The sequence below is a fragment of the Garra rufa genome, chromosome 7 (assembly GCF_049309525.1).
Source record: "Garra rufa chromosome 7, GarRuf1.0, whole genome shotgun sequence".
NCBI lineage: Eukaryota > Metazoa > Chordata > Actinopteri > Cypriniformes > Cyprinidae > Garra > Garra rufa.
In genome coordinates, this window is record NC_133367.1 from 49,583,150 (window position 1) to 49,596,120 (window position 12,971).

The 12,971-nt window shown below is 35.4% G+C and overlaps 1 protein-coding gene across 1 annotated transcript in view; it reads left to right on the top strand.

The window, feature by feature from the left end:
* Positions 1-486: 486 nt before the first annotated feature.
* LOC141338963 (NLR family CARD domain-containing protein 3-like) overlaps positions 487-12,971 on the top strand; it is an 87,992-nt gene continuing 75,507 nt past the window's right edge. The window contains exons 1-2 of the mRNA XM_073844577.1: positions 487-647; positions 813-2,592. Of these exons, the coding sequence (XP_073700678.1) occupies positions 611-647; positions 813-2,592 (1,817 nt within the window). The 5' untranslated portion in view covers positions 487-610. The remainder of the gene's footprint in view (positions 648-812; positions 2,593-12,971) is intronic.

Genomic DNA, 12,971 nt, shown 5'->3' on the forward strand with positions numbered 1-12,971 from the left:
TGTCCATCCCAAAACAATAATCCTCTGGGTAAAATTATTATAAAAATTATCTGTAAAATCGTCTCTGGAATAGTCACATTTATTCCCTACCCAAAAAAAGTATTAAGAAACTGAGAAATCTGTGAAATTTTCTCTTTAATAGTCATATTTACTTTCTAACACACGTAAGATATTAGGTTACTAAAGTAGAGAAGATGAATCCATATGTAACCTGACTGCTGCACAAAGATGAACATCAATCTAGCAAACAGACAATCCAGTCAAACTCCCTCTTTTAACCTCAGTATCTGTAGACGCTGATGTTTGAGCATACAGTGGAAGTTATTAACAGCTGTGATATAATTCAGTGATGTTTATAAGTATTCATGCTCTAACTCTTGTGTATTGATCCTTTGGTTCACCTTCTCTGTGACTGAATGGAGGTTTATTGTTTCAATATTTACTATGATTTCAGGAGATTGAGCACAGAATCGTCTCTGAGTTAAAAAGTTTTAAGAGACTACTGAGTCCAGATTACCCAGAATGCTCTGAAAGAGACCATTATGATGATGAGGGTCATAACAGAGTCAGAGAGGGGCTTCTGAAGATCACACTGCTCATCCTGAGGAAGATGAACCAGACAGACCTCGCTAACACACTACAGACCAGTAAGAGCTCTGGATCAGCAGATTATAGCCTGTATTTTTATGATCAACCTTCTGTCTTCAGTCACTAATGTTCCTGAATGTCACGACACATCTAACATATCAAACCTCAAAATACATTTCTAAAATATTGCTCTGCCGATAACAACAGTTATTTCCTTTGCTCAGAACTGATGCCTGTGTATCAACAAAAACTCAAATCCAGACTCCAGGACAAATATCAGAGAATCAGTGAAGGAATGTCCAATCATGGAGACTCAACACGTCTGAATGAGATCTACACAGAGCTCTACATCACAGAGGGAGGCAGTGGAGAGGTCAATAATGAACATGAGGTGAGACAGATTGAGACAGTGTCCAGGAGACCAGAGACACAGGAAACACCAATCAACTGCAATGACATCTTTAAACCCTCACCTGGACAAGACAAACCCATCAGGACTGTGCTGACTAAAGGAGTCGCTGGAATTGGAAAAACAGTCTCTGTGCAGAAGTTCATTCTGGACTGGGCTGAAGGAAAAACCAATCAGGATGTTCATTTCATATTTCCACTTCCTTTCAGGGAGCTGAATCTGATACAGAAAAATCTCAGTCTTGTGGATCTTCTAAACCACCTTCACACAGAAACCAAAGAATTTAGGTCGTCAGATTATGAAGACTACAAAGTCATGTTCATATTTGATGGTCTGGATGAGTGTCGACTACGTCTAGATTTCCAAAACAATCGGAGCTTGTCTGATGTAACAGAATCAGCCTCAGTGGATGTGCTGCTGACCAACCTCATCAAGGGGAATCTACTTCCTTCTGCTCTCCTCTGGATCACCTCTCGACCAGCAGCAGCCAATCAGATCCCTCCTGAGTGTGTCGACCAGGTCACAGAGGTACGAGGATTCAACGACCCTCAGAAGGATGAATATTTCAGGAAGAGAATAAATGATCAGAGTCTGGCTGATAGAGTCGTCACACACATCCGATCATCAAGAAGTCTGTTCATCATGTGTCACATACCAGTCTTCTGCTGGATTTCAGCCGCTGTTCTAGAGAGGATGATGGGTAAAGCAGAGAGAGCAGAGATTCCCAAGACTCTCACACAAATGTTCACACACTTCCTGATCTTTCAGACCAAACTGAAGACACAGAAGTATGATGGGAAATATGAAATCAATCCTGATCAGGCTAGAAAGACTATTCTGTCTCTAGGAAAACTGGCTTTTGAACAGCTGGAAAAAGGGAACCTGATCTTCTATGAGGAGGACCTGAAAGAGAGCGGCATTGATGTCAGAGAAGTGTCAGTGTACTCAGGAGTTTGTACCCAGATCTTCAGAGAGGAGTTTGGACTGCAGCTGGGGAAGGTGTACAGCTTTGTTCATCTGAGTATTCAGGAGTTTCTTGCTGCTTTATTCAAGCTGCTGTCCTTTTCTGAACAAAACACAGGACTGAGGAATGAGTTCAGGTCACCAATGACCAGTTTACTGAAGAGAGAAGTGGACAAGGCCTTACAGAGTGAGAACGGACACTGGGACCTTTTCCTCCGGTTCCTTCTAGGTCTCTCACTAGAGTCTAATCAGACTCTCTTACAAGGCCTCCTGAGAAAGACAGTAAGCAGCTCTGATATCAATCAGGAAACAGCTGAATACATTAAACAGAAGATCAGAGAGAATCCCTCTCCAGAGAAATCCATCAATTTGTTCCACTGTCTGAATGAACTGAATGATCGCTCACTAGAGCAGGAAGTCCAGACATACCTAAACAGAGGAGATAGACTTGATTTATTTGGAGCCAATTGTCTCTCTGGAGTGTCTCTGTCTGCTGCTCAGTGGTCGGCTCTGGTGTTTGTGTTGTTGAACTCAGAAGAAGAGCTGGATGAGTTTAAACTGGGTAATTATGATCCATCAGAAGAATGTCTCCTGAGGCTGCTGCCAGTGATCAAAGCATCTAGAAAGGCTGAGTGAGTATTTTACAGTGTCTTTGTTTTATTGACTTTATTTTATACGGTATAGGCCTGTGTTTATCTACATTCTTTCTTATTTGGCACACTCAGCAATGCAATAGAGTTTGTTGAAATAAAAAAAAATAATTAAAATTAAAGTATAATAGTATAATCAAGTATAATAGTTTAATTTCATTAGATTAAATTATTGGACTCTCTCTCTCTCTCTCTCTCTCTCTCTCTATATATATATATATAGTGTATAATTTCATGACCCTTCGTTTGTACATCAGATATACATGTAAAGATATATTCAATAACTACAACCATGTTTAAGTGTGTTTCTTATCTACATTTGAAGATCAATGTGACCCAATCTGACAATGATCCGACAATGAAACGTCACTATCTTTGTTATAAAAGGCTTAGAAATGTACACAAACACTGATCATCAAATTCGCTGGAAAGGAACATTGCTTTTCTCAACTCCTCTCGTCACTTCTGAGCATTTCTATGGCAAGCCGTTTTAGCATTAAATACTCTTTGCCACACTAGTCATAATTCTGTTTTGACTCGTCATAATTCCAATCAAGATATCTACAATGTTAATTTGACTAGTCGTAATATACATGAGAGATATCTATAATGCTTTTATGACTAGTCATATTCTTCCATTGGAAAATATTTTCAGATGTCTACAAATGAGTTTTGACTAGTAGAAATTGTTATTAAAGATATCTATAAATGAATTTTGACTTGACAGAACTGTAATTAGAGATCTCTCTAATTGAGTTGCCACTGGTGCAAATTATAATTCAAGATATCTCTAACTGGGTTTTTACTAGTCATAATCCAATTGGAGATATCTTTAATTCGTCATTTTTAATCTGTATTTATCTGTAAAAAAAATTCTTCTAGTTCGAATTACAGTTGCAGATATCTTGAATTGATTAGAGATATCTGCAATTTAATTCTGGATATCTCAATCAGATTTTCGACTAGGATGATCTTTCTTTGGAGATATCCGCATTCAGCTTTGTGACTAGGAAGAATTTGAATGTAGATATCTAGAATTAACATTCTGACTAGTCAAAATAATTTTATAGATATCTTAATTGTGTACTCAAACCACCCCTTTGCTAAGCCCCGCCTTAATCTTCAAGCAGTGTTGACTAAGGCTGGGTATCGTTCCAAAATGTTTGATACCGATACCGATACCCTGAATTCGATACCGGTTCCGAACGATACTTTTTTCGATACTTTTATTTTAAGAAATGTATTTTAACAAGATTACTTTTTCAGGATGTTTGTGACACTTTCACATCAGGCTTATCTCTAAACGGTGCGTTCACACTACAGCGTCAAATTTGCGCTCAGTGCCGCTGGCAACGCTACAACGCCACTGCTTTGGGGTGTGTCAAATTTAGGGCAGAGCACGCCTCTGAAAACCAATGTTCACACCCAATTTACATTCCATTGTCTTATTTTAAGGGCGGTTTGCAAAATAAACTGTAGCGTATACTAACAACATGCAAAGTACATTTACTTTTGCGTGACTTTGTCAATAATATGTGATTTCAGCTCAGTAATCCATCAGTTTCGAAAACACGCGTCATAATCTTCCCTTGCCTACTTTGCAGCGATTGGTTGTCGCCCGGCGTTTTGCGCTCGAGATTTGCATAAAGTTGAGGAATGCCCAACCTTTTGACGCTCTCAGCTGCTCTCAACGCCTTCTTCGCGACGCTTCCAATCCCAAAATGCACCACGCGACCGTTTACGCTCAACTTCCACATGAATGAATTGAAAACGCTCGCTTCGCCCCGCTCGCTACGTGCCAGTGTGAACGCACCGTTAGACCAATAAACAAAGGAACAAAAGCACTAAATGAACAAAGTGTAGTTAAGACAATATAACAGTGAAAGTTTTTTTTTTTATAAAGTTCAAATTTTAACTCAATCAGATTTAAGTATTTGTGAGGCTCATTGCTGCTTAAAGGTTTAGTTCACCCCAAAATTTAAATTCTGTCATTAATTATCTACAAATGAAGATATCTTGGATTTAATCCAAGAGCTTTCTGATCCTTCCATAGATAAATCTTTGAATAAAGTTATTTTTGTTTACTTTGCACACAGAAGTATTCTCGCAGCTTCATATAATTATGATTGAACCACTTTTATCACATTGACTTATTTTGACCATGTTTTTGGTTCCTTTCTGGGCATTGAAAATGCATATCCAGTAAATATAGGAGGATCAGAAAGCTCTTTGATTAAATCCAAATGATCTTCATTTGTGTTTTGAAGATAAACAAAGGTCTTATGGGTTTTGAACAACATTAGGGTGAGTTATTAATGACAGAATTTTCATTTTTTTGGTGAACTAACCTTTTAAGATCACCTGAAATCACTCAACAGTTCTTCTTCAGAAAAATTAGCATGTAGCACCGATATTGATTCTTCATGGTCGATTTTGATTGCCGAAGTTTTACAAGCAAATGGGCTGATTCTGAAAGCCTTTTTAATATATTTAGTTTACACCTTAAGCAAGGGACAAGAATGAATGATAATATGAGTACAAGAACAATATGTTTATTTTCTCTATTATAGGTACAGCCATTTAAATTAGAGGCAAAACCACTGCATTTAGATTAACATCTAAATAAATGACAAAATATATTATAAATAACAAAAAATAAATGACACAGATCTTTCTTAGTCGTGTAGACAATAAATACAGCTATAATCAAAATTCAAAATTCAAAAGTGCAAATAGAGACCGAATCTTCAAGCATGATACAGAGCTATTAATAGACAACTATACAATGTATTAGCCTACATACTAATCACAGCTTCAATATTTTATGTAGCCTAATTTGCGCGCATTGGGGAGTCGTTCTCTAAACGCGGGGTATTAAAATTGCTTTAAATGCGTGTGCGCGTGTTACTTTTGGTTTCGTTTCAAGGATCCCGCGAAACTCGGCGGTGATAAGCGTGCATTCTGCAACACAAGAGATTACTTTAACAAAACCTTTTGAAAGTGGGAGGACACACACGGGATTTTGAAAAGCGTGTCCCCAGTGAAAATTACGCCCCTGTGTGAGTGCAGCTCTGCCGCTGAGTCATCGTTTGATGTGAATGTATGTCGCGTTGTACCTATACTGAGATTATATTGAGACTGAGGCGCCAGAATGTGTCTGGTGTTTTCTCATATTTGACGTGTTGCCAGTCTTGGACGCGATAACCTTTTTACAAATATTGCATCGCACGCTGTTGCCGTCAATATTGGCATAATGTAGCAATACTTTTGATCGCTTATACATCGTTTGCGTTAAATTTATGCTATGCTTTAAAGTAAAGTGTACATTACAGCCTCACATTTGACAAGCTCTGGGCGAGTGGGCGTAACCGCCGTAAACTATTGATTTTCAAGGCAGCCTCGCCGCAGCTAATCACCAGCATTTGATCCGGGCACGTTAAAGATACCGCACGTTTTCTAGCTCACTGACGTTGACAAGATTATATCGTTGGGTATCGAAATTTGGTACCGAACGAAAATGATTTTTTCGATACTCGATAGTATCGAGACAATTCGGTCGGTGCTTAAAAAGTATCGAACTCGATACCCAGCCCTAATGTTGACAGATCGGGTTGACGATTTCCAGCCCAAAAGCTCACCAAAATAATGTGATAGAATTGTATTGCCATGTCAAGGTTGATAAGGACCATTTTTATATCTTTAAAAAAAGAAAAATTACAAAATAAAATAAAGATAAATCAATTTCACAGGAATATGGATCAAAACAGTCCGAAAATATGCTTAAAATGTCCACAAAGTGGAAATTAACCAACAACTTTAACCCTTGGAAAAACACATGCATCATTTTCAATGTCCTCGGTAAAAATATGCTAATTTATGTGCAAAAAGTGCACAATAAAGTGATGAGAAACAAATGTAATGTAGCTGGTTTCTCTGTGTTACTGTATATTTGAAGGTCTTTCTTATTTGACACTCAGCTATCATCATAAAGCGCTCTACTAATGACCTGATGAGTTGAATCAAGTGTTTGATTAGAGAGATTTGTCTAATCTGTGCAAAGTCAATATGCCTTTAGGAACAGGGTTGTGACTCTCTGATATTATAAATATTGGAATTGGGATCATTACTAATCATTTAAAAGTTCAGATTTTCTGAAAAAAATAAAAAATAAATAAATTCAATCTAATAATTCATAAGTTATTAGCAGAGGTGGAAAGAGTAATAAAATATGCTACTCAAGTAAAAGTACTGTTACTTCAATGAAATTTTACTTAAGTACAAGTAAAAGTACTGGTCAAAAAATCTACTCAAGTAAAAGTAAAAGTAAAATTTAGTGAGTAATTTGTTTTTTTTTTGAACAGCAGTTCTAGTGTTATTAAAACAAACATACAAACAAAAAAAAAACAAGGGGATATAATTCTCAACCTAATTGTTTTTATTTGAGGAAACAACTTTACAAATTAAAGTGCAATAAAAAATAAAAAAAAAAGATACAACAAAAAAATAACCATATAAAACATTTAGGGAAATCTTTAGGCAAATAATCCCATAAAAACTTAAAACATCACAACCACTGAATGTTGCATAAACTGTGAATTCAGTAGAGCAGGGGCTGGGGCTCCTCCCCCTCCTTCTCCGTTCAATTTTGCAAGGCCCCCCTATGCCAGACATGTCCTCTTATTTATTATTATCTTATTTATTTATTTACTTCTGCAGTAAAGAGAAAAGTAGTTATTTTTAAGTCTTTTTTATTAACCAAAACATTTGTTTTGCCTTACTATTCTTCTACTGCATGTTATATATAAAAAAAAAAAAAAATTCAAACAAACTTTAAATTAAAACTTTAAATATACCTTATAACCTTTAAAGAAAACCTCTGCTAAATTCTAACTTTTTAAAATTATATATACAGATTTAAAGCACCTGAATTCCTTACTGAAGACATTCTTTACAACTTCAGAGAACTTTTTCTTAAATAAGTGAACCTGCCTTACCAAACAGGACAGGGAGATGCCAAAAGACCACTAAACCTATCCCTTTGAACTTGACTGACTGAATATCTACTGTTTCCATTAAAAAATTAACACACGAACTCAAACTACAGCAAATACATTCTAAATCTGTTGAAACGCATCGATGTGAAGTAAAATTACAATATTTAAAAGTTACTTTAAAAAGTAGAAGTACACAAAAAACCTGCTCAATTACAGTAACTCGAGTAAATGTAATTCGTTACTTTCCACTTCTGGTTAATGAGCATTGAGAATAGCTGGATGGCTGAAACGTCTGCTCTTGCTCTATTAAAATCATTAATTCTGTTTGTTAAAGACTTTGTCTAGTTTTTCAGAGTGTTTTTCTCTTCTACACTTCTGGTTACTAGACAAAATGTTTTTTGGTGAAACTGGGGAAGAACAGTGAAAGATTTTTAGTCAATGCCACTCAAGGGACAATAGATGCAAGCATGTAGTCATGTGACATTTTACTTTTTTTTTTCTCCAGAAAAATATGGTTACTGTTTGGTATGCAGTTTGTTAATAAAGATAACGTCTATTTGAAAATGTGCTTTATCGTTTTCGGACGTGTGAGAGCCATATCGTCAGGGGGCGTTCTGCACTCATCAATCCGCTCGAGAGCGCTCTCACCATGGCCAGATTTTCTGGAATTTACCGATGTCTCTGTAGTGGTTACACAGGGCTGCCACCTCTCACATATGCAGTGTGAGACTCACGCAATTGACAATTTTCACACGCTCTCACGCCACACATCCATTTTCTCACGCAGTCAAAAGCACCCTCAGTTAAAACTGTAATAATAAGATACTGGCTAAACAGATTTGGCAAAAGCTCCAGTGCGTATTTGTGTTTGTGCTCTGGAAATCGCCAAAAGACAACGTGTTTTCGTAGCGCTGAGCAATGTAGCAGACATTTATGTTGATCTAGAACGCCTGTGATTGGCCATTGTGTTCTGAATTCACTCACCTCTAAACGCCAGATTGCACTTGTGGACTCTCACTGTAAATAAGCGGTTCATTGATAATAAAAGGACTTTTGCGATTAACTGCAGCGACACGTTTTAGTGATTATCAAGGAAGGGCTATTGCGCACACCAAGGCTACGTACAATCCGTTTAGAATTTGAATAAAAGTTTTGTTTTTCGTTCTGCTAACAGCTGTATATCCGGTACAAGAAGCAGAATTTCGGGAGTGATAAATCCCTCATGAATGAAGGATTAATTTTCGAATATGAGAAAAATATAATTCCTCAGAACAGCAGACTACAGAAAAATATTTGAATTTTCGTGTCAAAATATATATTGTTTTAAATGCAGTTGCAATTATTTATAATGACTAAATCTAGGAATTCTTTTACTGCACATAACTTTTTACCACAACAAGAAAAGTAAATAGTTTTGCAGCACTGCAGCAGTTATTTTACGTTATTTTATGATAAAAACACAGTATGACATTTTTATGAATATATAAAAAAAAATAACAAATAATTTCACAATGCTGAAGTCAGATCAAATTTTAATTAAAAAAAACTGCTCATGCGAACATGTGTGTAGCACCTTTTTTGTATCATGATTTAAAATGCAGTGTTTAGTTCTAATTTTCAATTTATTATTATTTTTTAATTGCAAAAACAGTTTCATTGCCAGAAAAAAATATATATTTATGGCTGGTAAATTCTCTCAAATCACCAAAAAATGTTGTTTGTATCATGAATAAAATGGCAGATATGGCAAAAAGTTTTAGGCCCTGCTTGTAAGTGTAGAAATTACAACAAAAGTATTGGAGCTCTGAATTGTGAACTCTCAAAGTGCACCAGATAGATGAATTTAACTGTAAAATGTACAAAATTTTCTTACGGGGGAGCATGCTCCCGGACCCCCCTAAAGACACTGTGGGAATACTCACTCCAAGCTGAACTCAAAAGTTGGCAGCCCTGGGTTACACATGACATGTAATTCGTTGTAAGTAAATCTAAGGGGCAGTCTTTGGTCTCATTTATCTATTATTTGTTCCAGAGAAGAAGATAGTTTATGTAGCATGTTTATGTCAATTCAATGCTGTATATCAGAAAGCTGCCTTTACTCTTTTCTAGCAACTTTTTGATAGCTGTTTTTGTTGTTGTTGTTTATTAACTATTATTACTCAATAAATAAAAATGTAAACTATATTTTAAATAATGTATTTAATGATAATTGTTTAGTATTAAGAAGCGTGCCTGTGTTCGTGATGGTGATTTTAGTTAACGTTACATTGTTCCGCCTTTAGATGGCGACAAGAGACTGTTTTATGAGTGAACAGTTAAAAGTGACTTTGGGACTTTTAAACTGAAAATTTAAGCGGAAGTTATGTTTAGCTTCAACAACAGTTTGCCACAGCGAATAGGCTTCATGCCCAACAGGCTTCCGTTTTCTGCTTCCGGTTCACGCGTTTTGCATATCCCTCTTTAAATATGAACATGATTTACTCAAGATTCATTCAAAGTAGACACTAAAAATGATCATAACCAATGTCCATCACATATGTGGATTGATATATAAAAGTTTTAAATTTTTATTCTTTTCACTAACATTTATATATAAATATCGAATGAAACGTCCACAATAAACAGCTGGCTTGTTTAACTGATTACCTTAAAAGTCCGTCGATATCGCCATTATTTATTACGGCTATTAACACGTTCTCCGACAAGCGGAAGCAATGAGACCTGTTTTCCGGGGTTGGTCATGTGACGTTCGGCATAAAGCCTATAAATGGACTGAGCAGCAAAATCACCTTTAACAGAAGAATGGATGTTAATATTTTCTTCAGTAAACTTTTAAACTAATGTCATATGATCGTGAATATGAATAATGAATCAGATGCAGGTCCGTTAATCACTTGCTCAGTCCATCTCTCTCTCTCATAATACTCAAACATGATACAGTGAGGTTTTAATACAGTAATCATAGGCTTTTAATGAAGCAACTCAACTTTCCTTCGTTACTAGTTCTAAACTGACGTTTTGGAATTAGTGAGATTTGTAATATTACTTGCATATCATTGCTCTTTTGTTGATTCTGATTGCTTTCATTTTCCTCATTTGTAAGTCGCTTTGGATGAAAACGTCTGCTAAATGACTAAATGTAAATGTACTGCTGCACAATAAACGGGCTGAATACAAATTAAAATATAGTTCAGGGTTAAGACTCAAGTAGTTTTTGGGAATATTTATGGGAATATTTGGGTCCTATTTGTTGAGTCAAATCTGAATTAATTTAATTTTGAGTCTGAAGTCTATTAAAATGGGACTTAACTCTGAGTCACTCTCAGTTCCTGGTTTAATAATTGATATCTATGATATGTATTACATCTGTGTTTATCAGCAATTACATTAGACACATGAGTCAAGCACTAATAACTCATCTTTAGTTTTTCTGTTTATTCTCTGCAGTCTTTCCAGCTGTCCTATTACACAGAAAGGTGCTGCTCTGATTTCTGCTCTACTGGAGGATCCACACTGTAAACTGGAGAAACTACGGTGAGTCTCATCACATCTCAGTAACTATAAGGTTTGGAGTAAAAAGTAAAAACTCAGATGTGTTTTCTGTAGCAGTGGTTTTGTTTGCTGCCCTTTCACCCCCAGTTCAAACCCTTTTTAATTAAATGTATAAATAATTAATAAATAAAAATAATTAAATTGGCATCTTATTAATTGCAATATTTTGATGAAGTCTTTAGTGTTTGTCTTTAATATCACAGCTACAGTGACTGCTAGAATCTAGAAGTGCTTCTTTCATTACTGCACACCAGTATTAGAGTACAATCGGGCCAAAGACACGTGTCTCCTCAGAGTTATCAGACAAATGAATATTGAATGCAACTTCCAAAGGGAAAATATAGAAATATATGAGGTGGAAAGAACAGCTTTTTATGTCACACTCGAGGTAAAAGACTCACCAGTATGGGGCAATAGTTCTACAATATTGATATAAATATTTCAACTAAAGTAATATGTTTTACATTATATCTAAGTTAATTATTGTCTAAAACAACCCCTTCAGCAATGATTGTACCATATTCTGCTTTGATCAAATAATTCACTTTTATTAACTGAGTACACTGTAAAATGGATTTATTAACTCCTTCAGCTCTGCGGCATATTTTGTATTTTTTACTGATTTTGTCCTCCCTGAATTCAAAAGAGCACCGACTCACATACATTGGAGTAAATTGATAAAAATGGTCTCATTTCATAGTAATTTTTTAACATATTCTTTAAACACATGGGTGCAATAATTACTATTTTTTGATTGCATTTTTTCATAATATTTTGATAAACACAAATAAAAGATCAAATTTTATTATTATTTAACTGAGATTAAATTATTATTATTATAATAATAATAATTATTATTATTATTTTTTTTTTTTTATTATTATTATTTTTATTTTACTGAGATTTAATTGAAGGGAGGCAGTTTGTCCTCTAGGGGTCTCCATTCTGCAAGATAAGGCATCCCTGAATTAAAAAGTGTCCTATTCCCACATACATTGGGCTAAATGGATAAAAATGGTCTCATTTTACACAAAACACCTTAAATTTGAACACATGGGAGGAATAATTCATAGTTATTATAGTATTTGTTGATAAACCATAGTGTCCTAACTCTGATCAAGATTGCGGTGAGCGCTAGGGGCCGGTGTCCAGTTCATGAGCAGTGCGTCCTCCTCCCTCGTGTTTGGAAAGACATAAATCGAGATCGGATTGGTCTAGGAGTTTGATCTGTGTGTCTTTGGACAGATCTGATTGGGAGCTTTTCAGACATATGACACAATACGTGATGACGTAATCACCAGTCAACATAAACGTGTTAAGGCAAGCTTCATTTGATAAATGACTCATCTATGTTTGGTCAGTTTGAGCGATATGAATATGAATATAAATATTACTTCATCATCTTCACGAAGGGGGCATTTGTTTATGTTATGTTATGTAAAATAAATGGGAAAGTGATGGGAAGGACAAGAAAGTTTAGGCTATAAGCTTTCAAATGGCATATATGTCTAGTTCACTTCGTCACAATTTATTAATTCTGTTCAATAACTCTGAGGATGCAGAGCTGAAGAGGTTAAAAAACAAACAAACAAACAAACAAACAAACAAAAAAAAATGGATTTTTTTTCATCTAAAGAAAAATAAAAAGATTGTGATATATTCTTACACTGCTTGAAGATCCCATAACTTAAAATGGCTTTATACTATCTTAATTAAAAGATTGTTTATATCTTGTGAGTGATGATATATTACTAAATATGATGTTGCATTAAAATATGGTGATTATTTATTTTTTTAACACCAAATACCATCTTT